At 37.1% G+C, this 27511-nt stretch overlaps 1 protein-coding gene across 1 annotated transcript in view; it reads right to left on the reverse strand.

Moving 5' to 3' along the window:
• Positions 1-12833, reverse strand: part of ELF1 (E74 like ETS transcription factor 1) — a 50095-nt gene extending 37262 nt beyond the window's left edge. The window contains exons 1-2 of the mRNA XM_019650385.1: positions 12758-12833; positions 11853-12152 (exon numbers count right to left, since the gene is read on the reverse strand). Of these exons, the coding sequence (XP_019505930.1) occupies positions 11853-11924 (72 nt within the window). The 5' untranslated portion in view covers positions 11925-12152; positions 12758-12833. The remainder of the gene's footprint in view (positions 1-11852; positions 12153-12757) is intronic.
• Between the last annotated feature and the right edge of the window lie 14678 nt (positions 12834-27511).

Below are 27511 nucleotides of genomic sequence, written 5' to 3' on the forward strand. Positions count from 1 at the left end.
GCGAGTATATAACAAACTCTGTATTTTGAGTGGAAATGTTAGGGGGTCGTCTTATACGCCCAGTCGTCTTATACGCCGGCAAATACGGTACTTACTCTCAGCAACAACCACTTAGCTTCCACTGAAAGCAAAAGCTGGATACCTATGTACGTTCACATTGTGCAAATTTATCAAATGCCACACTTATGATTTGTGCACATTTTTGTATTTATGCTATACTTCAATAAAAAGTTTAAAAAGCAGAGGTTCATCTGATGGTTGAGACAGAATTTGGAAATGTCTTCAACCCACTATCCCGTAGTTCTCTCAGCTCTGAGCACTGCTCCTGGCAGAGGTAAAGCAGACCACTTTGGAGGACAACACTGGGACCAGAGCAGATACTATGATGGTATTCCTTCATTCACTTGTATAAACCGTGGTAAAATTTTTAAAAATCTCTAGACATAGCACATCAAGGTGGATATATACACAGAAAATTAGGATGACTGGTAAACAAAATGAATCAAAACTAAAATCCTTTAAACAAGTCCCTGTGATACATTTTCAAAAATTACTTTTGGGAATATATGAAAATATTTATATTCCAAGAGTGTAAAACATTATTGTCCCCTTTCCATGGAATTCCCCTTCCCAATAGCTACCACTGTAACCAATTTCCAAAGTGTATTTTAAATGATTTCCGAAATGTATGGATTACACAAAACAAGCCAGGGCTATGCAACAGATTCCCGAGGGCAAGCACTAAGTTTTTGTGAAGGGTTCTTCATAGCCAGGTTCTCTACATATACTTTGGAAAATCTGTCATTAAAACAGCCTCATTATCTGCAAGTGAGAATACTTCTATTGATTAACACAAGCTCTCTTTACGGGGGCTTATCCCTTCTAGTCTTTATTTTTTAAGAAGAATGGAAAGCAGTTTTCACAAATGGCAGAAAACTCTATGTAGCTGCAATACGTATTGCCCACCACGCTGCTCTAGCTTATAAAAGTTTTCCTGACTAAAAATGTAGTACATGGATCTAGTTTAAAATTTTTTAAATAATTAAATGTATTTGAGAGAAAGTGAAAATCCTACTTATCCCAGTTATAATCACTATAAATAAGACAATTTGCTTAATATTCTTCCAGATTCTCTTCTCCCTTCAAGATAGCTTTTATCTCATATCTCTTCTACCACAATGGTTAAGAGTTTGGGCTTTCCTGAGCCAAGGACTCAATTCCAATAGAGGTGCTGTCACTTTATTTAGAGTTCTGTTTTGGGCAACACTCATTCCTTCATTCAACCTCTGAGATGCCTCTGGATAAAGGCTTCCTTATTTATAAAACGAGGATAATAAAAATTGTCATACTGTACAGGGTTATTGTGAGGATCAAAGGGGAAAATGTAGTTCACCTACAGGACCTGGGCAAAGGTAAGAGGCAATCAACATTTGCTCACAGTTAAACAACATACCCACTTGAGATCAGCCCATTGTTAATGGGTGTGCATGCATTGTACCAGTTTTGGTATCAGTGCTGTGTTGGCTTTGTAAAAATGAATTCAGTCACTTCTCTCTCTGAAATGAAACTGTTAAAATGATTCATTACAATTTTAAAGTAACTTACCTATGAAAGTCTTTGGATCTGCCAGTTTTATATATGTGGGGATTGTTCCCTAGCAATTTCCTCAGTTATTTTATTTTGTTGTTGCTATTAGTGCATTTTCATTTTAAACAAAATACCAAATATTGATTGCGACCATTCCAAAACTTAAGAAACATTGGGCTGTCGGAAAAGTCATGACGTATTTTGTCTATGTTTTTCAAAGGTCATTTATTTATATAAAGAACAAAGATCAATCAATGATATATTGCCCGTTTTGTTCGATTACCTTTTCAGTGAGCTTCATAATTCCTCGTTCATAGAAGGACCTGTCTTTATTTGAGAAAAACTGAACAAGGTGCTGATTTACAGCCTCATCTGAATTGAACGTTATACAAGCTGGGAGTTTTGAAGAGAACGAAACAAGTGGAAGTTTGACGGTGCAAGGTCAGGTGAGTATGATAGGTGTGGCAACACATCCCACCCAAGCTCCAATAAGTTTTGACGGGTGATCAAACTTGTGTGTGGTCTCACATTGTCGTGATGGAACACAACTCCCTTACAATTAACAAGCTCTGGACGTTTCTGGATGATGGATTCGTTCAAACTGTCTGATTGCCGACAGTATACATTCGAATTGATCGTTTGGTTCCCTGAGCTTGAAAAACACGACACCTTTAAAATCCCACCACACTGAGAGCATAAGCTTCCTCTGATCAATGTCTGCTTTCAATGTCGTTTGAGGAGAATCATCACGTCAGGACCAAGACCGTTTGCACACCACATTGTTGTAAACAACCCACTTCTCATCACCAGTTATCAGTCGCTTCAAAAAGGATCGTTGTCCTCATGTTTAATGAACATATTGCAGATGTTTATATGAACCGTCAAATGAACTTCTTTGAGTTCATGCGGAACCCAAATATCGAGCTTGCTTAAACATCCCAGCTTCTTCAGGTGGTCGTGAACGCTTGAATGATGGATGTTCAATGTTTCTGAAATCTCTTGTGTCGTGTAACATGGGTTTGACTCGATCAATGCCCTTATTTTGTCATCATCAACCTCAGTGGGCCTCCCTGACCAAGGAGCATCGCTGAGATCAAAATCACCAGCCCAGAATTTCGTGAACCATCATTGGCACTGACATTCTTGTAGAGCATTGTCACCATAAACTTTATGCAACTTTTCACAAGCTTGACATGCGCTCTTCCCTTTATGGAAGTAAAACAGTAAAATATGGCAAAAATGCACAGTTTGGTCTGCCATCTTCAACTTGTAAAATCTCCAAAACTCAACCAAATCGCTCAATTTCTTTTTAGAATGAAGCTAGAGCTGTCAGCTGTCAAATGACGTAGCAATAACAGATGCGAATGACTCTAGTACTTCCAAAAATGAACTAGTGCCATCTGTTGCAAACAGCAACATGACTTTTCCAACAACCCAATACTTCAATGCAGTAGCCCGAATGACATATCAAATCCCCATACAGTTCTGCATCTCTTAACAGAAATATAAATGAACAAATCAAGAACTGTCAAGAAAATTAATCAGAAAATAAACAGCTAATAAGATAACTTATCCACTAACATATACCAAGAGAATGTTATTAAGTAAGAATTGGAATCCAAATAATTTCAGTAAAGAAACTGGGTTATTTTGAACAACACTCTGGGTGCCGCTGAGACTCTGTCCCAGGAATGTTACAGAATCTAATATAGCAGTTCTACTTAGCCAGCAATAAAAGAGATAATTTCTACTACAGAAAATGGGAATACTGGGTCACAGGGGGCTTTGTGAGAACCCAGGTATATGTGGGAGAAGACTGTAAACTATAAAGGGCTATACCAAATGTTAGGCAGTGTTGTTTTTATACTTGAATCACGATTAAAACAAATAATATTTTCTTGGCATAGAGGTTAACATCCAAAAGAGCATCAGGGCACAAAATTTATGTGTTTCTATCAGTCCTTTCATTTTCCAGCGGCTCTCTGTCTTCAACGTACTAGGGCTTTATGGATTATGTGCCTTCCATAAATAGCATGGCATAGATAAAAATGCTGTTATAGCCAGTGGCTCAGTATGTATAAGGGAAAAAGGATTCAAATCTCTGGTAATTAACAGTCAAAATACATCCTTAATCTGATGAAAAGGGAACTCATTATAGTGTGTGTACCGTGTTCTCCTCCAGTCTCTATCTTAAGAGAGTTCTTTAATAGAATAAAAATAAAATGGTATTCCCGATGTAGTAGTGTAATGATGATGAAAGGAGATGCTATGTTACGTACTTCAAACGGTTTGCCCCACTTAATCCCCGCTGCACTGTGCTGTCCTGCTGACCCTGGTCAATCTGCGAGAGAGGCAGAGCTGAAAAGAGCAGCCAGGCCATCTGACTCCAGGTCCACAAGCTCACCGCTACAACAGACTACAAGTACAGACCCTACAGATACTAAAGTTTCATCTTAGTTAAACCTTGGGTTTCATATATACACACACACACACACACACACACACACACACACACACACACACATACTGTATTAGAGCTACAGCTAAAAAGGTTTGTTTTCTTCTGTTGGCTCTAGAAGAGACAAACGTTTCTGAAGAAGCCTAACTACTCCCTTGCACAGCACCATGAAAAACAGCAAGGTCTAAGTGAAATGCTCTTTTCTCCAGACTTCCCCGAGATAATGTTTGAAATTCCACTGTAAACCCCTAAGGAGTTGGTTTAGCTAAATCTAATCCCAGTTTAGGTCTTTCATGACAACTGGCCTTCTTTAGTCTTTGTCCAGATTTTTCTTCTTTCAACCAGGATAAATTACAACTTGGCCATGAATTTCAAAAAGTAAAATAATCACTGAAAACAATCTTAGTTTTTTTATTAGAATGCCTACTTTAAAAGTTTAATATATTGGGGGGGAGGAAGAGTAGGGTGAGGGTGTGTGGGTGTGTGTGTGTGTGTGTGTGTGTGTGTGTGTGTGTGTGTCTAAGTGTAAACAGAATTAGTTGTGAGGTAAAAACAAAAATATGTAGATTTTTGGGAAGTGTAGTAAATTTTAACCAGGTTTAAATGTTCACACAGCAGTCACTATCAGATTGATAAATGTTTTTAAACATGCAGATTCTATATATAAATATTTAAGTAAAATCATAATTAAAGAGGAAATTCCTACTTCTAAAAGATGAACTTTGACAAGAATCTTATATACGTACAAATCATAGGATAAAATGAGGCAAGGCATTCCTGAATATAGGCAGTTTAGCTACAACAAAGCCTTTTCCAAACTGGAAAGGTCATACTAGCTAGCTGATCATAGGCAATGATAGAAATTAGTCACTCCAAAAAAAAATCAAACAACTCTTTTAAGTCAAACAAAAACATGTTATAATGCTAAAGAATGCTCCCCCACAGAACAAATCTGCCAGATTTTTAAAACCCTGAGTGACAAGTTTATTGGGTTATTCTTGAACCAAGCCAGTCACATTCTCAAAAATTGAAGAAAAAATAAGAAAACATTAGGAAAAAAAGCTGAATGAATTTGTCTAACTGGTATCCAAGTCATAAAATTTGCCTTCATTATGTCAGTTGTCCAAAACAATTTAGTAATAACAGAGAATAGTGGAACACAAAACACTTTTAACGCATTTTTTTTTTTAACTCACGTCATTAACACAGTAACTGCCTCATTTATTGACTACTTCCTTTGTACTGGGCTCTAGCTGAAGCTTTACATAAGCATTTAATGCTGAGAACCTTGGGAGGTAATTCTATCATTTTTGATGGAGGAAATCAAAGCTCAGTGAAATTTAAAACTCGTCTGAATTCACAAAGCTAGTGCCTGGTACTCCACCTGACACTTGAGCCACGTCACACAGACTCTTATTTGACAAGAAATATCAATTTTCAGAATTCAATATTACACTGAAGTTGTAGACAGTTTATCTGGATGCACACAAATCAATCAATTTTTTAAAAGTCACCTCCCAGGTTAATCTTTAATACCAAATTCTTTCTGAATGTGCTAATGTGTTGGGCAGGAAAAGGGGGGGGGGGAATTACCAGTTACCTTAGCTTCCCAGAAGCTGCTTTCTAAAATGGAAGTTTTTCCTAAATGTTGTTTGTGGTTTTTGCCCATACCAGGAAATCAGGTGTAATGGGAGAAGTGCACAGGTCATACAAAGCCATAATAAATATTTAAATCATTGCCTAAAATATCGTTTTTAGGAGAGAAAAATTCTCCTCCCCCAACTCCACTCCCCACAACCTCCCAGCACCTTCCCTAGGTTTGCCTCATACCCTAAGGGCTCCGCGTCAGGTGGGAACAGACAAAACAGACACACACTCACAAATGTATTACCAGTCACTACATTATAATTCTTTCCAAAAAAAATAATAAAAGAAGAATAATTGCCCTAATATTGAGAATTTTGGTTACTGCATTTTAAAAAAAGAAAATCCTGTCTGTATGCTAACTCATCTACCATCAGGTGTATTAGATTCATGAACATGACTGAAGGCATCCCTTGTTAAGTCCACAGTCTAACAAACCATTAACCATCAGTTTTCTTTTTACTTCACCAAGTCAAAGGACATCAATATTCTCTAAATAGTATTGAAGGTGACCCTGGCTTAAAAAAAAAAAAAAAAAGGCCAGTAACAAAGTAACGCTGTTTATAAAATAGCTTGTCCTTTATGTGTTATGTGTTAAGTGAAACAAAAAGGATGCAAAAATTTTCATGATCACATAGCTAAACTGAGATGCATCAAAGAGGTCCTAACTTCCATATTTCTCCAGCAAGGCTGCTCTAGGTGACCGAGTACTTCCCGGGAGAACAGAGGTTGCTAATTCTGTCTCCTCAACAAAAACTGACCAACACAAACCTCATTAAAAATAGCATTTTGGGGAAAGGATACAGAATGGATAAATACAAATGCTGATTCCCTTCTCTGAGCCTCACTTTACTCTTCTATAAAGTGAGAATTAAAGTACCTACTTCATACGCCTACTGTAAGAATCAAATACGAAAATCCCCGTAAAGCACATAGCACGGTGGGTAGGACAAAATCCTCAGTAGACACTAGTTACTAGAATTCATCACTGAATGTTTCTGGAGCTCTTCTAGTCCGTGTCCTGCCCTATGCAATGATCTCATCCATATTCTTTTTTAAGACGCTGTCCTGGGGCCTCTGAGTGGTGGCTGGGGACATTAAAGGAAGGCTCTGTCAAACAGAATAATAATAAGTTTCTACTTTTCCCCCCACCAGCTCCCCCTTCATAATAACCATTAGCTTCCTTGTCGCCAATTGGCAGGAGATAAGCCAGGCCAAACATTAGGCCACAGGCAGGGTTGTCCCTTTACAGAACCGGAAGAAGACCTCTGGCTTTATGCAAAGTCAGACTTTTCCCAAAGATAATCAGGATTATATTGGCGGCTCTGCAGCCTAACTTCTAAGGCTTTTCTAGATAAGAGCTTACAGGTAAGAAACACATGACCTCTGTATGTTAGCTTTACAGTTGGCCAAACTTAAGGGATCTGATAAGCTTGATCTGCCCAAGACTTTAAAAAAGGGCATCAGAAACAGGCTGACCCACATAACCTGCAACTGCATGTAAATAACAGAGCATCCACCGTTTCCACGTATAGGTTAACAGCATCATTCCAACTTCCTGTCCACCGCACCACTGGTGCTGAACGAGTTACACATCGAACACCATCAACACACTCCTTCTACTCTAACTGTGAGGCACACTTACCCGACCTAACAGAATTTTACCATTCCAGCTGAAAAATGGCAGCTTGCTGGGATCTATATTCTTCTGTGTATTTTCTCAGACTACAGAATACAACCTCATTCTCAAGATACAACCATGTTAAAAACTCCTTCTGTAATTTGAAGGAGTCTCCCAAGAAATAGGAAAACTCTTATCTGGAGGTTAGTTTTTCTGATTTTTTTTTCTTTTTTTTGAAAACTAATTTAAATCTACAACAGAGTAGACAGAAAAATAAAAGCAACCATGTGCCTACCAACCAGATTTAATAAATGTGATCACTGTCATTTAATGGATATTATTTATTTATCATTTCAGTGACAATTTTTTTTTATTGTTGTTAGTTTCAGGGGTACAGAACAATGCAATAGTTATCCTTTTCACCCTTCACACAGAAAGAACCCCCCTCTCCCATCTACTGTCCTCCTACCCCTGATATCATACTTATCTATTACAATTCCATTGACCCCATTCCCACACTCTACTCCACGTCCCATGACTATATGTATATATAATTATAGTTGACATACAATATTATTCAACAACAGCTTCAGAAATACAGTGCGGTGGTCAGGCCTCTACACCGACTATGAAGTGGCCTCCCTAACAAGACTTGAGTCCATCTGGCCCCCTAAAAAATATTTACATTATTATATTCCCCAGGCTGCCTTTTCTATCCCTGAGGCCATATTGTAGTTACCAATTTTTATTGTCAGTGACAATTTTTAAGTTATTTTGAGGTGGTTTTCACTAAACACATACAATAGAACATTTTAAAAATACATATTAGAAAAAAGACTCCATGAATATGTGTTTCTGGTCTTGGAACTATGGTGACATGGCCACACTGCCCATGTACTAAGTGAGAATGTGGACAAATAGGTCTCAGAAAAATTTCTACCGCAGTCAAGCGAGTTGTGGGGCAGGACGTGACCTCTCACCGTCCAAAGGTCTTCTGATATGACCAGGGCCGTAACTGAGCACGTTATGTATCCACATCATTTTAACTGAAGTAAGAGGAAGAAGAAAAGTCTTTAAGAAGACTCAACCAATAAATGTATTATAAATGATTGTAAATGTTTGGGAGATATCAAGAGAGGAGGAACCTCGCTCCCTTTCTTCAAGCAGGTTAGCTCTTACCTGGAGAAACTTGTAATGTATATATGCAAATTTAATGTGGCAACTGTGTGACACTGACAATAAGTGATACAGGAGTAACAGGATAGAGTTAACTCCTGAAGTGGTGCTTTTAGGATAAATTTCTGGAATAAGTATGTTTTGTCTTAAGATCTTGAAAGATGATTACAACTTAAATAAAACAAACAAAAGACCAATGTAAATTTTATAACATAAATATTTACAATTTCTATAGGGCAAAAATATTGTTAAATGATTGTATCAGATGGGCAAAATATCTGCCTCTTGTCACAAAAAAAGAGTTAATCATTAACTGTACAATGAATTAGTTAGAAAACAATGATATTGATGTAATATCCATAATATATAAAGAAATCCTACTGAGCAAAAGGATATTAGTAAGTAATTCAAAGGAAATTCAAATGAAAATTAGATAAAATTAACAAACAACTTAACAACCTCACTGCTAATAGTGAAGGGAATGCAAATTAAAATAGTAAAATGTAATTTTCACCAGAAAAGACTGACCAAAAAGCAAAGATATGTTAGAGATGGTTTAGGAAATACACTATTGATGGCAGTAGAAAATGATACAGCCTTTCTGAAGAATGCCTTGATAGTATGTTTATGCTTTTAGTCAACTTAGTAAATCTATTTTTAGAAATCCAATAGAAATAATCATACAAATGTGCAAAAATACACTATTATATGTAATTACACACACAGAAATTCAGTAACAAAATGACAGAGCTCAATGAACATTAACCTTGTGCCAAACATGGTTCTAAGAGCTTTACGTATCAACTCAATTTTCACAACGACCCTAGAAGATTGGGTCTGTCATTATCATCCTCATTTTGTAGACAAGGAAATCAAGGCACAGAGAGATTAAGTAACATGCTCAAATTCACTGAGGTGGAGTAAGGATTCAAACCCAGGTGTTCTGACTCCAATATCTGAGTTCTTAACTACACCCAAAGTAGGATGTTTATTGCAATATTGTTTATAATAGCAAAATACTGTTAATAGCCAATTGTCCATGATCAGAGACTGGTAAAATAAATAATGGTCCATCCATCATGTGAAAAAATAAATGATACTTAAGTGTAAACCAACAAGTCACATCAATGGTTTGGCATACTTTCATTTGTATCTTATGAACAACCGCTGTACGTAGGTTTGCATGTACATATACTGTTCTTTTGTTTAGGCCTTTGTCTAAAACAATTAAACATCAAATAGTTGAGAATGGTATCTTTGGGGGAAGAATAGGATTAAGGAGTGAGCGGGAAGAGAGAGTTTCACTATTTATTTTACATATTTTTATATTAGGGGATTTCTTTTATAATTGGCATGGTATTACTTTAAAATTAAAAAACATTTAATAAGCAAACAAACCAGGAAGTATTGGGTTGTCTGAAAGTCATGACGGATTTTTTGGTTTTTTGTTGCAAAAATGCGCCATGACTTTTCCAACAACCCAATAGAAGCACAGGTTAGTAAGATGCTAATAAGACTGACACTACTGTATCCAGCCCCACATGCATCAGTTAAGTTTGCTATGCTTATGGCCATAGACTGAAGAACCGCAAACCTGACCAACTGTTCCAAACATTTTGACACTGATTATAATACAGTAAGATGGGCATATATCATTGCAAGAGGATTCAACATCATTCGTGAGAGTCAAATGGCTTTGGTGCCGTTTGCTGCTCCACTATTTACTAGCTGTACGGTTTTAGGCAAGTCACTTAACCTCACTATGTCTTGATTTCCTCACTGGAATAGAGGGATAATAATATTTGCTTCGTATGTTTAATATTTGTAAAGTCCTTATAATAATACCCGCACGAAACGTAAATTCCTTTCATTTGATAAAAATAAATAATTTAAGAAAATAATGATGTGTGTATTCTGATGTTAAGCTTAAGGGCACCATCTCCCTACCCAAAGACGTTAATAACCTCTCCAATAAACAAACTACGGTACATCATCCACAGGAAGGTAAGTATGATTTTACACAACTTCCTGTGAGGCTATATGCACACATGAATGCTGCACCAGAATGCAGAATCTGCTTCTCATGGTCAAAAGTGTGTCACAGCTACTGCACAGGGGCACACCAGTGGGTGGCTTAGAGCTTTGTCCTCTGCAGCCACACCCCTCCCGAGAACAAACCTCGCCACATCAAGCCTGGGATCTTTCATCTAAAGAGGGCTGCACAGTAAACACACTGCTTTCAAACCTCAGCATACACAGAAACATCCTGCTGTAACACAAATTCAAAACACTTTCCCCTCCTAAAACATCTTTTCTATTGTCTCTAGATTAAATCCATATAACTATTAACGTATTTTTAATTGGGACCATGCCATCCTCTCCCTCAAACTTTTTTCCTCCCTACCCAAAGCCCATGCTGATTTAGAATAAAAGACACATTATAATTGACCTGTTAAAGTTAGGTATTTGAAGTTAGGATTATCTCAGTATATAAATGAACTTTATTGGGTTTTTTTAAACCTACCAGTCTTCAAAATATTTTCCCCGTACACTGAGTCTCTCTAACATTTACACCATTTCTCCTGCATCATGTCTTACGTGCCCATATAACCTGTTTAAAAATGAAGTAAATTATAAAGTCCCAAGAACCTCTAGCCCTCCCCCCACCCAAAAAAGGGTGGGGCTGGAATTAATTTAGATCCTTTTCTCAGTATTTCTTGGATCTTTCTGACATTCTAGAAACAGTAATGTGCACATCTCGGATTCATTCAATGAAAGCCAATTTAGAAATTCTTCAGTTCAATCCCCTCATTCAAAAGATGATGAAACCTAGATCTAGAGAAGTAAAGTAACTTCCTCAGAGTCACATGCTTTGGACTGAAATGATGCATGACTATGGGACTACTAACATCTTTTTATCTGCTTGAAAAAATAGCCCAGGATTATAAATATTAATTAGCCGCATCCTTAAAACGGTATTACTTCAAGCAACTATTACAATCACCCATCATATACAATATAAAAAATAAAAAAAACTGTCTTGTTAGTATGTCCTCTAGAACTTTTCAAAGTACTTTGAAATAATTATTTAAGGTATTTAAGTCTCATTTTACAGAAAAACAAGCTTAACCCCCACCCCAAAAGTATTACTTCCTTGTTACCACATCAAAGCTAAGGATAAGATTCTTTCTTAACAAATTAACAAGTACTTAAAACATAAGATTACAATTACGTCCACATTTTTAATATCTAAATTTTTATATTAATCAAGTTTCTCCCACTGTCTTTCAAGTAAATAATTTCTGACACAAATAGAGAAATCTAGTAATAAAGTTATTAAAATCCAGTTTTTTCTGGGTCTCATACCTGTTGTTCATCCTCCATGACGTTACTAGCAAATTCAAATACCAGGTCGTTCTGTTGGACAACAGCAGCCATAATAAAGCGTTCCCCTTAGATCCACATGAGAAAACCTCCAAACGGGTTCAAGGATCCGGCAGGAGAATCCAGTGACAAGCCAGGTGAAAATCCCTTAGCCAAGTCTGTGAAGTTACTGTGTACCCAGGTTTCCTTTAGGGAAGGTGCTTCAAATTTTCTTGGTTCACCAATATCCTGTTCAAACTGAGGCAATTTTTCTGAAATTTTTCTTCTCTACAACTTCTTGGCCTGAAAAACAAAAGCTTTAGTTACGAAAAAGCAATCATACCCATTTAGAATATAACAATTGATGCCAAGGGCACTGTCTCCAAAATATTTTTTTTTGTTAATGTTTTTAAACAAAATCAACATGGCTAATGAACATAGACTTTTTTTTTTTTAAGTTATATATTTTCTTGGAAGATTTCATTCCGGCTAAGATAAAATCACCTCTCATTACCGAAAATGAAGCCATTCTCCCCTCCCCCCAGTTAAAGTACCCTAAAACACTGTTCAAGTACCAAATATTAAAAAATATACATATATCCACCCAGCAATAACTAGGTTTACAGTTGCAATGAAGGACATAAGAACAATTTTCTTCTTTCCACTAACCCAGCAAACCACATACATAGGAAATGCTACTCCATGAGAAATTTCGTAGTGTATTTTTGCCTCAGTACAAACATTCAGGCAGTATCCCTGGTTAGGCCTAATATACATAAGGATTTAAAATCTGTCTAAAACAGTTAAAGTTTAGTAAGTATTATTTTAAGAGCTTTTAAAAATAAGCAGAAATTAAAGCCTACTCTTTCTCCTCTTTAAAAAGATTTGTGATAAGCAGAAGGCTTTACCGTGCTTAACCCTGTCTTCAGTGGCTTCGTTTTTAATGCACTGAAATGTATCCTTATCTCTAGCACAGGCCTGCAAGCAACAGGAAGGAAACAGCACTTGACCACGTCATGGCAAATTAGAACATGCAAAGAACTGCACTTTACAATAGTAGAAAAACAGAAGCGCAACTTCAGAGTGAAAACAATTTCACAGTGGAGGGAGCAATGCTTAAAAAGTACTCCCAAAAGATGTATGCCTATTAAAAACAAAACAAACAAACAAACAAACAAAACCCTGCCACTACTAACAAAAGGAAAAGGAAAAATTTAATTTAAAAGTTTATCTTAATATTATTAAATATTGCGTCACATAAATGTGAATGAAAAGACAGCTATAAAATAACCACATTAAACAGCATCTACAATTTAATTTTAAAGAGACAAGTTCAGGAGTGAAGCTGGGCTGGTGAGTGCGTTTCCCTGGAAAGTTAAACCCAGCGCGTGTGTGCAGCCGAGTCATATACTTGCTTTTCTATTTCAGGAAAGCCAATGAATTCCCTATATATTCTGGACTCTAGGGGTCATCGTGGATGACTAACAATACAGTACAAGTGATATTTCTACCCACTGAATTCTAACCCAGCAGTTTCCCCGCACTCATCCACCCACCCCACCCCTTCTAACAATGAGTTAACTCCAACGGTGGATATTTTTTTAGCACATTTGGGTAGTTTTTGAGCAATGTACCATATCTGGAGGGGGGAAAAAAAGTACTTTGACCTAAATTGATCATAGACAGACATATAAAATAAGACATACATATGACCTTGGACAAATGTTACTTACAATCTTTTCCTTTAAATTATCACCCAACCCAATTATTCTACACTAGGCTTGCCTTCCTCTTGTCCTGCACACATACTACATCATGTCTTGCCTCCTTTCTCAACTCCTACTATTCCCACTCCAGGAATACCTCTCCCTCCTCTGAGCAGCCATGCACACCTTCTCCATTCTTCAATGCTCAACTCAAATACCATTCCCAACCACTCTGCCTCGACCTATAGGGACCTTCAAAAATACAGCACGTATGGACCATACCAAAAAGTTCACACTCACGGTACACAGTCTCTCATCTGAAAACTATGTCCTCCTAATACAACTGGGGAAATGTTTGAGCGGCTTTTAGCTGCAAAGCAATGTGCCAAGCACAGAGATAATTAGAGCAAAGCCTCTCTGGGTAAGTACCATTGTCTCAAATTTCTTTATACCTACCAAATCCGTGTGCTCACAGTAATAATAAGAATTATATTAATGGCAGATACTGTTTTTAAAACCTGTCATTAGCTATTCAAGCTATTTCTACATATATTCTTTATAAAGAATGACTGGTACTTTTTTTTTAGAGAGAATTTTTATAAGAATTTATTTGAGCCAAACTGATGACATATGCCAGGGGGCAACATCTCAAATGCTCTGATTTTAGTACCTTTGATCATGAGGAAGCCATTATCCTGAACTTGAAAAACCACAGTAAGAAAGTACAACCAGAATTAAGGGATGTCTCCTGATACAAAAGTTTCTCTGTAAAAGAGTAAATTCCAAAAACCTATTTCAAAATCCATTTGTTGGCAAATACAAAGTGACACTGTACCGATGACCAATGTGAACACATCTATGGAAAGTTAACTTTCACTTTCTTTTCCACAGCAATCACGGACCTTTTCTTACTAACACTTCCACATTGTTATTACGCTTTAATAAATGTTTTTTTTAAATCTCAAAAACAAGGAGAGGCAATCAACATACTCAGACCTCACACTACACGCTAACAACGAGCAGCAGTAAACCCAAACTGAAATGACTACCCGTTTCACTGAGCTATTTGTGGCCACTGCAAGAGACCCCTTTACTCGGGTGGGTAGCTTTTGTTCATGTCTACATAGCAGTTCCTCACTGAAAATGTGTCAGTAAAGAAAAGCCCTTGAATTATGTTATTGGCTTAAATAGGCCTTTGACCCTCTGTCTCGTTTCACTCTTTCCCCTTTTTGCGCTTCCTCTTCTCTGAGTAGTTATACAACCTATGGCACCAAGGTGGTTCCTGGGAAGAAATTTTCTGATTCTGTACCCAGAGGTCTACCACCTATACATATCAGAAATACTTAAATAACACAGCCCCGTGTATTAGAATTTTTCAGTGACAGATAAGACTGACAGCTATAGCAAGTTCAGTTTCATGAGTAAAATGAGTCTCTGTGTCCAAGGTCTCACAGTCTGCAAGCACAACAGAACTACAACTAGCATCCACCTCCTAAATCAGGACTCTGTCCGTGAGTACATACAGCCTGGCCCCCAAACCTCCCCAAATCTGTTATGCTGCCATAGTTTAGAACACAGATTTCTAAGTAAATACATACATCAACTCAGAACAACAAATCCCCATCTCTAGTTCAGTTCCTGATCTCCAAATCCACTCTCTAGACTATTAGACAAGTCCACCCTCAATGCCCCTCAAAGTCAGTGATTCTAAAACATGTCCAGAACTGAACTTGTCATTTTATTCCTCAAAATTGCTCTAGTGTGGAAAACCATGGCTACTCAGATTGAGGAGAAAAAAAAAGCCTCTGCTTTACTCTAACGAATTATAAGGTTTTATTAGCTACATATGTTATAAGCAGGAATATTGTGCCGTCTTAATAGTTTTCAAACATATTTCATTTAAAAGTGTCACTTCGTCTTTAAAAATAACAAGAAAAAAAGATAAGTGAAAATTTTTCACTCAACACAAAGACATAAACAGTTAACTCATTTGCAGTTTTGAGAGGTCATCTAGTTGGGCATCTACCAAATTATAGAAACTTCCCTCCCTGGCTCTCACTATCTTTCAACTGGGCCAGGACCATATTCTTACTCTTCAAGATGCGCCAGAAGAGTGTCTCAGCAAGAAGGTTCCTAACTATTTATCACCCAAATAAGCTTCAGATTTAAGGTGAAATAGTAAAACAAAACAAGAGCACAGGCTCCGGAGTCAGACCACTAAGGTATGAGCTTTCTGCACTGTGACCTTGGACAAGTAATTTTACTTAGTGTCAGCCTCCTCTTTTTGCAAAATAGGTATGAGCCACAGTTTGCTCATTCTATAAAATGGGTATAATAAATAACACCAAAATCTAGAGTTGTTTTGAAGATGAGATGCAGAATGCATGTGCAGAATGCCTGGCACATAAATTTTACTCAATAAACATTAGATTCATTATAGTCTAAGTATAGCACAAGAGATGTGTAACAAGGCCCGCCGGTGGAGCGTTGGTTAAGAGCTGGCCTGGGATGCCAGCTCTAAGCAGCAGGGCCCCGATTCGGATCCCACATGAGGACCAGTGACACTGCCCTCTACAGCTAAGATGGTGAACAACAGCTCAACCTGGAGCTGGGCTGCCATGAGTCGCCGGTGACGGCATAGGCTGCCGTCCCTGCTGCGGTGGGCTGCCATAAGCTACCATGTGTGGCTGTCAGTCAGCATGAGCAGCCGGCAGCTGGTGTGAGCTGCCAAGAACTGCCGTGAGCGGCCGTCCAGAGGCCAACGACCAATCTGCCTCACACGGGAAGAGCGCAATGATGGTACCAACATAGGCCAGTGAAGCGACGTCCTCCACAACTAGACTGAAGAACCAAAGGACAGCAACTTGTCTGTTCCCCTTCCCCCGAATCCCCAGCGCTGTTCCCCTCCCTCAATTCCCCAATAAAATCTTTAACAAAAAAAAAAAAAATGTGTAACAGGTGCGTGCCAGGTAGCTAATCATTCTCATTTTCACACTCCCTGGGAGTCTTCTTTACCACAGCTATTTGCCAGACACCAACAAAGAACACCAGAACCCATTATCAACAAAAGTATTATTCTATTCCCGGGCCTAACTATTTGACGGTCTGATAAACCCAGTTGCTTCAAGGCTAGCCAGTACTCTGCCTGGCACCAAGCTCCATCATGCCCCTGCTCCAAACAAAATGAACTTACTGGCTGTAAACACAAAACCCTCAGCCACGTTACTGGCTACTATAACTAATTCAAGAGGTTAATGTGTGTTTGTTATAAAAGATTTCCAGTATAAGTACATATTATAGTCAAAATCAGTTTTTAATACTTCTCACAGCTGCGTTCTTAATCCCCGATTGAATACAAATTTAAGTTTCTCTCAAAAGGGTTTTAAACACAAGGTCTAAAAACCCATTAATTCATAACAATATTAAAAAAAAGTCATCACTACCCTTTAGAAGCTACTAGGCCACCAACTCATTACACTCAATAGGAAAACTGATAAAGAGAACCAATTAAACAAACAAAAAAGCAAACGGTTTTAGATAAGACAATTCTGGCCCAAAGAAGGTAAAATTCATCAGCTTAGAACAATGGGGTGATTGAATGGCGGCCTTTAATTTGAATGACTACCTCTAAAAAAGTATGCAGACTGAGTGTGTGTGTATTTATAGGGTTGGAGTATCTAGAGAACTGGAATTTTCTAGCAACCCCGGATGCCAAGTACCTGAAGAAAATTTTACATGAAGTGGTAACCTAATCAACGACCTTTCTCAACATATAGACATGCCTATCATAAGAAAAGCAGGTATATTTGGAAAAAGTTATAAGAAATACAACAGAAATGAAAGAAAATAGAATAAGGAGAGTGAGAGAAAAGATGTTATGTAAATTAGAAATGAGAAGCAAATGGTAAACCCATAAACTGTAATGACTGAAATTCTTGTATAAGAGAACATAGTTAGAGCTTTTCATTTTTTTCTAATATGGTAGAATGTTTTAAATTACCTCCCAGCCTAAATGAAAATAATAAATCAGCAGTATCAAAATAAATTCTGTACAGTCTTCCAATGGTCTGCCCATTCTCAACCTGAAAGTATAGAATCATGATTTAGGAGCTGAAAAAGATCTAAGGGTTACCTAGGACAATGCATTCACTGAACAGCTAAAGAATTTGGGCTAAGGCTCTCTGACTTGTCCAAGGTCACACACCCAGTTAACGGCAACAAAAGCAACATGGGCCCAGATTCCCAGCCCACTTCTCCACTCATGCCCCTCTATCTACATTAATAGAATTTCATTAGTATTTTTCTTTCGCAGAATATCTGGAAAAATAAGAAATCCCTTACACAAATACGTGTGACAAAGGTCTCTACACTCTTTCATGCAAACTCTTGATGCCTGTTAAATCATTTTCAATCGTATTTTTACCCGGAACAACTGAAGCAGCAGGGGAGTTTGTATATTTTTCTATTATTGCTTTAAATCTTAACATTTTACTATTATTGTTCTTTCCCAAGCTCTAGCATATCATACCATTTTGCTTTACACCTTCTTCATTCAGCCTAAAAAGTGAAAAGGAAACCTTTTTTAGAATAATTCTTTTATTTTTCAATTTGCTGACATACAATATTGTATTAGTTTCAGGAGTTCAACATAGTGATTACACATTTATATAACTTATGAAGTGATCACTCCAATAAATCTAGTACCCATCTGACACCATACAGTTATTACAATATTACTGACTATATTCCCTGTGCTTTACTTTACATCCCCATGACTATTTTGTAACTGCCAATTTGTACTTCTTAATCCCTTCACTTTTTTCACCTAGCCTCCCAAACCCCCTCCCATCTGGCAACCATCAAAATGTTCTATGAGTTTGTTTTTGTCTTGTTTGCTCATTTATTTTATTTTTTAGATTCCACATATGAGTATTAGAATTTGTGGTATTTGTCTTTCTCTGTCTGACCTAATGGGTTGTTGGGAAAGTCATGCCGCATTTTTGCATTGAAAAACATAGAAAAACACATCATGACTTTCCAGACGACCCAATATTTCACTTAGTATAATGCCCTCTGGGTCCATCTATGTTGTTGCAGATGACAAGATTTCATTCTTTTTTATGGCTGAGTAATATTCCATTGTCTGTATGTACCATCTCTTCTTTATCCATTCATCCACTGATGGACACTTAGGTTGCTTCCATATCTTGGCATTGTAAATAATGCTGCAATGAACATATGGATGCATATGTTTTTCTGAATTAGCATTTTGGATTTCTTCAGATAAATACCCAGAAATGGTACTGCCGGGTCAAAAAGGAAACATTATTAAGCCTTTTAATAAAGCTATCACAACTAAATAACTCATTAAAATACTTTAAAATAAAATTTTAGTGACATTTTTCTTGCTAGTTATTTAAATACAGTATTACTGTATCACTGTCACTTACATGTAAAACTGTGGGTATGGAAAAAAGGATAACAAACCCAAATGTAGGTACACTTAAGGAACCAGGTTTGAAAATCCCCCAAACAAGTGTAGTCTCTCAGTTCCTAATGAATAAGGAAACAAACAAAAAATGACAGCAGTTGTAAAGCAAATCTCACTATAAGGCCTTCTCTAAATCACGTACTCTATACACAAAATAGAAGGGGAAAAGATACAAGTTAATGTCACAAGAGGAACAAATCATTCCCCACTGTATTCAGGGTTCTCATAACTTAATTGAAAAAGAAAATATTTCTACACTCCAACCTTTACATTATTTCAAATATTCAAGAAATTTAAGAAAAAAATTTAAAAGTTTTAAAGTATCTTCTTTGAATCCATACAAGTACCATATAGCTTGCCACCAGTATCTTTTTTTTTTTTTTTTTTTTTAAAGCTGAGCCATCGTGCCACCGGTTGGCAGCTCAACGGCTGCTCAGCTCGGGCCGGGAATTGAACCACTGTTGCTCAGATCTCAAACTCTTGAGTGCGCTCTTAACCAACTGAGCCACTTGACCAGCCCACCACCAGTATCTTTGAAGCAGCTGACCAGCTTTAGGCATCTTTCATGGCAAGTGGAGGGGAGGCAAGCAGAAGTGAACTATTTAGAGCTTTTTCAAAAGTAGTTTTAATTTCATGTGAATGAAGCACAAACTGACTTTTTTTTTTTTTTTTAAATAGGAAGTCTCAGGGTCAGGCTTCTGGTGACACATGCAAAGTTGAAGCAGGCCTTTTGGAAATCTGAATAAGCTCACCTTAGCTTCAACCACGTTAAGGGAAAAAAAAACCCCCACAAAATCAATATGATCAATCCAAACAAAACAGGCCGACTTCTCTCTCTGCTTTCACCTTTTTGCTGACATGCAGGTGAACAGTTCCAGGACTCTGAGGGCAGGCTGCAATTACTCACTCCTCAGACCTGAAATTCCAGTTCTTTCACATTGTTCTCTACTTTCCATCATTGGCCACTTGGGCCTACCAGGTGTCAGATTACACTCTGGCAGCATTTATAGCACCTTGCAAAACAGCCAAACAGATCACATACCTAGACCTGTCCATACCTGTGGTCTCGAGATTAACCCTTTTTCTGAGCATGTGCTGAAAACAAGAGAATTTAAAACCAAACAGGAATATCCACTAGTACTCAGATTATGTTTTAACTTTGGTCATGAAAAAAGTTTAACTTCTTTCTTTTTCAAAAAGATTTAAAGTGAGAATTATCAAAATGTCGTTAGTTGGAGCTTTTTATTATGCAAATACACTGAATGAAGAAACTTTCTTCTCTCCAGCACCCTAAATCTGAACTCTGACAAAAACACACCTATCCAGGAAACACAAACACACTAAAACGTGCTTATCTACAAAACCTGTTCGGGCAGTTCAAAAATTTCTCTCTGTAACAAGAATCAACTGGAAGGAAATTCTGTTTCATTTCTGTGGCCATTTATGCCCTTTTTGAATATTTTTGCCTTCTTAGAAGATATGCTCTGGTGTCATGGTTCCCCATGTGAGAACATCATCGCTGATTCCCATCAGTAACAGTGTTTCACTCTGGCCTGAATTGAAGGGGAAAAGCTGAGAATATGTTTGAAAGTCCCCCAGGAGATTTTGCTACATGACACGCCTCCCCCCACCTCTGACTCCCACATTGCACAATACTCTTCTAGAAGAAATTGTATTTTATCATAAGCTCCACTCTTAAGAGACATACCATCAGCTGAAAGCAAACTTTAAAGGTTATGTAAATAGCTTAACGGCCGTGGATTACATTATTAGGTGATAGCTAGCCCATGTACCTATTCAATTGATGGGTGTTGACTACCTTTATTTACTCTAGATCTCCTCCTGATTCTTCAGCCTGCAGGAAATGTAATTTACCAAAAATGAAAATATGAGCAACTTACTTCTCTACTTAAACTAACCAGTGGCTTCTACTACATATAGGAAGAACTTCAAATCCATTACCAGGTCTTAAGTGGCTCTTCATGAAGCCGCAAAAGGTATGAGAAAAACATGGTCAGTCCCTGTGTAGAATGGGATATCTGAGCACTTGGACTGGAAGAGTGGATGGGAAGCTTCTAAGGATCAAGCTTAAAAGTACACCTCTATCACAATGTTACTCCTCTTCACCGGTATTCCAGCTTTTCTGCATTGTCTAGTTCCTCGTGGCCCTCCACCCCACCCCTGTGGAAAGAAGCCAGCGGCAGCCCTGCTCCCTCCCCCCAGAACCCTGAATGTCCTATCCTTTCCCAGGTCCTGTGCTGTCTGTGCTCACTGCCAAGTTCAACCCAGACTTCTCCGTGTATTCCTGGATAATCACAATCTTTTAACAGTAATCACAGAGCCTCTTCCAAATCACAGTGGGACCCGATTTAAGGATATAAACTCCAGAGAAGCAAAACATTTTTACCTTTTCCCACGTCACCAAGTTTGATGGACTTGTAAATTCCTGCTCCCCACATGTAAGAAGAACCCTGATGACCTACTGTTTTTACAGTGTGCCCCTTTTTTCCTTTAAATTATAGAAAACTACTTTAAATAAGTTTTCAAAAACAATTTCTGGTACTTTATGTCAAGGTCCTTAAAATAGGATTCTTCCTCCAATCGTCTTCATTACTGTCTGGCACTCACCTAAAATTCTAAACTCAAAGGCACCAAAAAACTAAAAGCAGCAAAACCACAACATGAGAAACGAAAACAAGAAGTAGAAAGCATTGGTTTAGTATTGGAATATACATATTAAAATATAGATATGTAGTATTTATAAATCACACATGTAACTTTATATTTTCCTATTATACAAACCTTAGAAGCAAATTTTAAGTACTATTCATAAGTAATATGAAGATTTATAACACAGAATAGTTAAAATATTAGGCCTTCCATTTTGAATATAATTTCTCAAATCAATTTTTAAATCCTTTGAGTCTATTTCAGTTACTCTTAACTAAAAAGTGCTACAAGGACCCTTGTAGAAAACAGTTTTATCGTGCTTATTTGATGTATACCCAGAGCTAATCAAAAGATCCCACAGTATCCATTTTCAAAATAAACTATGCTTCCATTCTGATTGACTTGGTGGTAAAAAGTTTATGAACATTTACTGAACTTTCCCCTAAGCTCGGGGCTATGATAAAAACAAAAAGATAATGCATGGCCTTGTTCTTACAATCTAGTTCAGGAAACAAGACCAAGGAGACAATTGATCACTAAAAGGTACTACTTTAATTAAATGCTAATAAAGCTGGTCGGTCTTGCAGCATTTCAGAAGAGGAGATGGTCAAACCGGTTAAGGAAACACTTCGTAGACAACAAAGGACCTAATCTCAATCTTAAAGAAAGGTCAGATGTGGAGAGAATGACAGGGAAAGGAAAAGATGGTAAAATAATGTGTGAGAGTGTGTGTGTGCTGAGACACAAAAAAGTACAGAGAATCAAAACTAACCGAAGTTTGGAGATAGTTCACAGAGTTGACAAGGGCAAACGGAGAAAAATGCAGTTAAATAAGTAAAGCAAAACCAAACTCTGGAGAGCCTTGGAAGTCAGGCAGTGGAATTTAGGCTTGATCTGAGAACAAGTGGAAAGTTCCTGGAGGTTTTCAAATCGGGTTGCGACAGTGTGGTCCCTATGGTTACAAAACCCAGTGCAAGTCATACCCGTGGGATCTGGTAATGACCATCAAAAATGATGAGGAAAGCTTACCCAAACATTCCATAGCTTGGCTGCTACACTGACAGCTTCCAGCCACCCATGTGTACGCTGCCCTCCTTAAATTCTTCTTTAATTACTTATAACAGAGATTCTCAACAATGGTTTTTGAACTGCCCAGGCTGTGGGAAATTATTTAAAACAAACAAAAATCATTTAACTAATTTACTTCAAGTTTTTGTTCTTAAGATGTGATATCCACGACAGATGCAAGTTTTTTAGTCAATGGACTTGCTAGCACCAACATTCAAGGAAACTTTCCTTTCTTCCAGGGTGAGAGATGAAAACGTCTGGTTGACCAATTAAGGTTGCATTAAACCTTAGAGGTATTTTCTGCTTTATGGCTTTGCATCACTCTTGGAAAATTCAACAATTCAAAGTTGCCTTAGTAGATTTAACAGGCACTTACTAGATTTTTTTTTTAAATTTTAACATAAAGATCCAGGAATTGTACAACAGCACAATAACGTTCCTTTACATTATAATTTGTTAGTAATTCCTAATGTTTAATAAGAGCTTTACAATTTACAAAGCAAGATATATATACTACTTTATTTAATTCTTAAGCATTTCTAACAACCACTGGTATTTTTACATAGATATGAAAAACCATGACATTTATCCTCAAGAAGCTTAAGAGATAACAAGTTAGAAAATCAGTATGTAGAAGAAAGTAATAGCTACTATTTCTGTGTGCCAGGCCTATGCTAAGAACTTTACTGTATCTGCCTTTAATCTTTGTATTAGTAATATCCACCTCACCTTACATACATGAGGATACAAGGCAGAGAGTCAATCAAATAAGGCAGGGACTTTATCATGGTCAACATCATACTACCACGCCTTAAGCCGGTCCACGACAAATATTTGTCAAAGGAATACTCAAGGTGTTCAGAGAGTCTGGGCATGTGCCTGACTTCAGCTCATGCTCATTCATCTATTCATCCATTCAGCAAATAGCCGCTCAGTACCTCCAACATGCCACTCTAAGTGCTAGGAACACAGCAGTGAACAAAACAGACCCTGAGTTCTGTCATCATGGGGCTTCCAATCTAGTACTCCTAATCAGAACATGTTCCCCCTCAAAATATTCTGCATTAAAAATGTGGGACTGTCAGGCAATACAGACTGAACAGAAACGTCTGCCCGTCTGCTTCCATGTCTCTGCCCCAAGGCCTCCCAACCCCTGACAACTGGACACAGAGATGTGACCTCTCCTACGCCGAATGGAGGGTAAGAGTGGTAGGAGAAACGCTTTACCTTTCCGACAATCTGTAAGTACACAGGGGGAGGGTAGAGGAAAATTGGGGATGGGAGTGGGGTGGGGGAATGGGGAATAAAGCTAAATCCAAAGGCAGACTTCTTCCAGGCAAAGGTAATTAACCTGGAGTCTAAAGGTAACCTCAGGACCTCTATTTCACTTTAATTTTTAATTCGACTTTAAATGAATTGAAAATTAACAATAAAGTTCATTGGGATTAAAAAAAATGTATCCCCTTTACAAATATAAACACTTCAAGGAAGAAGAGAAAATTCTCCCTGCACTGTCTTTTCCTATATACCAGATGGCCTTCAGAAATCATATAAGTACTATCTATATTCTTTTATTTATTTAACAAGCACTCACTCGGGACAGGTCTGCCAGACAATGGTGGGTGAGGGCAAAGGACCTGGAAGAGACAGTGGCTAAGACAGTCTTTGCCTATGGGCAGTCACAGTCTATCAGCTGAGACAAATGCTAGTCACAATAATATATAGGAGACAGCAGAGGAGGATACAAAGCTTTTTCTCCCATGTTATTCGGTGATTATTTACTATCTTCATCTCTTAAGATTATAAGCTACTTGAGGAAAGACATAAATTGCTTCTATATGTTCATTAACATAATTTAAAAGTATATTGAGAGTATACTGCATTAAAAGTCAAATTAGGCCATATGATCAAAGGACATTTACTTTTCTTAATAAAAAATATTTATGTACTTATATGCTTGATCAAAATGGTAAAAGATTAGTGTTTTCATATGTCTGTGTTAGCATTTTATAGAATTTTACACGATGCACTCATTTGCCAGAACCAACTGGTAGTAGGCTAGGCTTCACTGAGTATCCTCAAAGTGACACACACACACACACACACACACATGTATTTTCTGATTCAAACACAGAAATACACCAACACCACCAACAAACGGCACACAAACGGGAAGCCCCACATGTAAAAGGGCACTCAAAAACCCTATGAACTATTTCCCACATGTCTAGCCTAAATCAGGTTTTAATAAACAAAAATAACTATTTAGGGGTTCTTTTGAAACACTTTAAAAAATGAAATTCATAATGCTTTATAATTTTTCCTTCAATCTTTAAAAAGCAGATTTGAATCCTTAGATTTGTCCTTTTTTATTTGATAATTTAAATTTGATTTTAAAAAAATATGATCGTAACCTATATCAATTTTCAGCTGGAGAAACTGCTAATACATGAACTTTTTAAACACATACCTAGAATAGGCAGGTCTAAACTAAAATTCTACTTGCAAAAAAATCTTGCTCTGTTGATAATAAGACTACAGTTTACAAGCCCCAAATGACTAAGGCACACAGACTTAGAGGCAAGAAGAGAAAAGAACACAGGCAGAAGCAAGTGCTGAAGGAAGCCATTCCTTCCATCCAGCGGAGAAATCAGAACTATAATGAAGATACAGGTGTTCTCGCCAGATTAATCTAAATACAAAAGTAGATTTTGGTGCTCAGCAATCTAAGATAACTACGGTATTCTCAGCTTCACATTTTAGTGGACCAACATATAATCACTTTTAACCAGGATAGAAACGCTAATAATTTCACTAAGATGCTTGATTTCTATAAATAGCAAAAACAAACAGGATGAGGGCAGAAGCAGGAGAGAAATCTCATAATGAAATTATCTTACAAATAAACCATAAAGTAATACTGCAGAAGAGCCACACTTTAGTTCTTTAATCAGCTTGTTGATTTCAGAATGAAGAAAAGAAATTCTGGCGTGTGTTTCGTTGTTCAACAAGTATTCTAAAATCTGTTACATGCTAGGTACTGGGTACACAAAAAGAAAGTTCACTGCCTAAAGAAACAAAAAGGTATATAAATAGATAACTACAGAACAATGAAAATAAATAAGTCAACCAAGTGATGAGAGAACAGAAACAAAGAAATACCTGTGAGAGCCTGAGAAAACTTCTCAAGGAAGTGACATGTGGGCCATTTCTTTAGGGATAACTAGCATCTATTTTTTTTTTCAAAATAGAGAGAATGTAAGGTGGGGGGACAGAGAAGGAAAGTCCAAGGTAAACCTAAAACCTTCAATCACCAAATAGGTGAAATAGTGATTTAATGAAAACAAACTTTTCCCTAAAAGGACACAGGATCTAGTATTAGAAGACTTGTATTCAAATCCTAGTTCTGCCATTTACTGTTTTCTTGGATAAGTCAACCTCTATGACTTCCTTTCACCATCTTAAAAGTTGTACCATAAAATGCTTTAGAAGTTTAAAGAATCTTGATACACAAAAATGCAAAAATAAATTAATGCTTAGAATACTAAAATTTTGAGATAAAAATATTAGCTATCATTTCCTAGTGAATGTATGCCATATATACAAACAGCCAATCGTTTATGGCATATAAAAATTTCTCAAAAGTAAACATATTTTGAATCATGTAAAAGTTCTATTTTCTATATAATTGTAGCCTATATAATCCATAGAATACAAAACAAACCTACAACATACCCAGAATCAACAAGTGACAAACGTTTAATGAAACAAGTTTTATACTTAACTGGTCTCCCTAATGGGAAATTAAAGTAGCAACTGTACATCTGTGTCTCTGTTCCTCTCATCGTGGTTTAACTGACAGGAAGCAGAGAACAGATATGGCATACAAATGCCAAGTATTTCCTGCCTTCTCTGCTACATCTTTATGTCTTGTTTTATAAATAGTCCAATAGTGTGTGAAAATGTATCAAAATACAGTATCAGAAACATAACATATGAATGGTGAAGAGTATTTATGAAAACAGAGCAAATAAAAAGGTATTGTGAGGTTGGGATCTAAGTTCATTAAGCACACAGACTCATAGTTTCATGAAGAAGTGTTCTTAGTAATAAATACCTTACAAATTAAGACTTAAAACCACAATGACAGAGGAAAAAGAAAAAGAAAGAAAAAGAAAGAAAGAAAGAAAGAAAGAAAGAAAGAGAAAGAAAGAAAGAAAGAAAAAGAAAGAAAGAAAGAAAGAAAGAAAGAAAGAAAGAAAGAAAGAAAGAAAGAAAGAAAGAAAGAAAGAAAGAAAGAAAAGAAAGAAAGAAAGAAAGAAAGAAAGAAAGAAAGAAAGAAAGAAAGAAAGAAAGAAAGAAAGAAAGAAAAGAAAGAAAGAATCAAATGTCTGAACAATAGAATTAACCCTGAAACTATTTTACCCAGCTGGTTAGGTAACACTTAACCACCTAGATGTATGACCCCTCAAACTCCTCCCCTTACCTGCCAAAAAAGATCAGTGCCATAAAAAAGACAAAAAGCCTTCAAGCAACTGACTCAAAGCAGGACAGAAAGCTTGCCTCTTTGATCTTTGATCGTTTTTTACCAAGGCTTCTTGTCAGCACTCTTCCGATTATAATTGGTGCTCTTCCCCACCCCCTCCAACCAAACTATCGCTACCATTGCCCACCTTCCTATATTTTCAAAACTTGGCCCACATTATTTACGCATTTACGTTCAGATA

Source organism: Hipposideros armiger, unplaced genomic scaffold (genome assembly GCF_001890085.2).
Source record: "Hipposideros armiger isolate ML-2016 unplaced genomic scaffold, ASM189008v1 scaffold_140, whole genome shotgun sequence".
NCBI classification, from domain to species: Eukaryota; Metazoa; Chordata; class Mammalia; order Chiroptera; family Hipposideridae; genus Hipposideros; species Hipposideros armiger.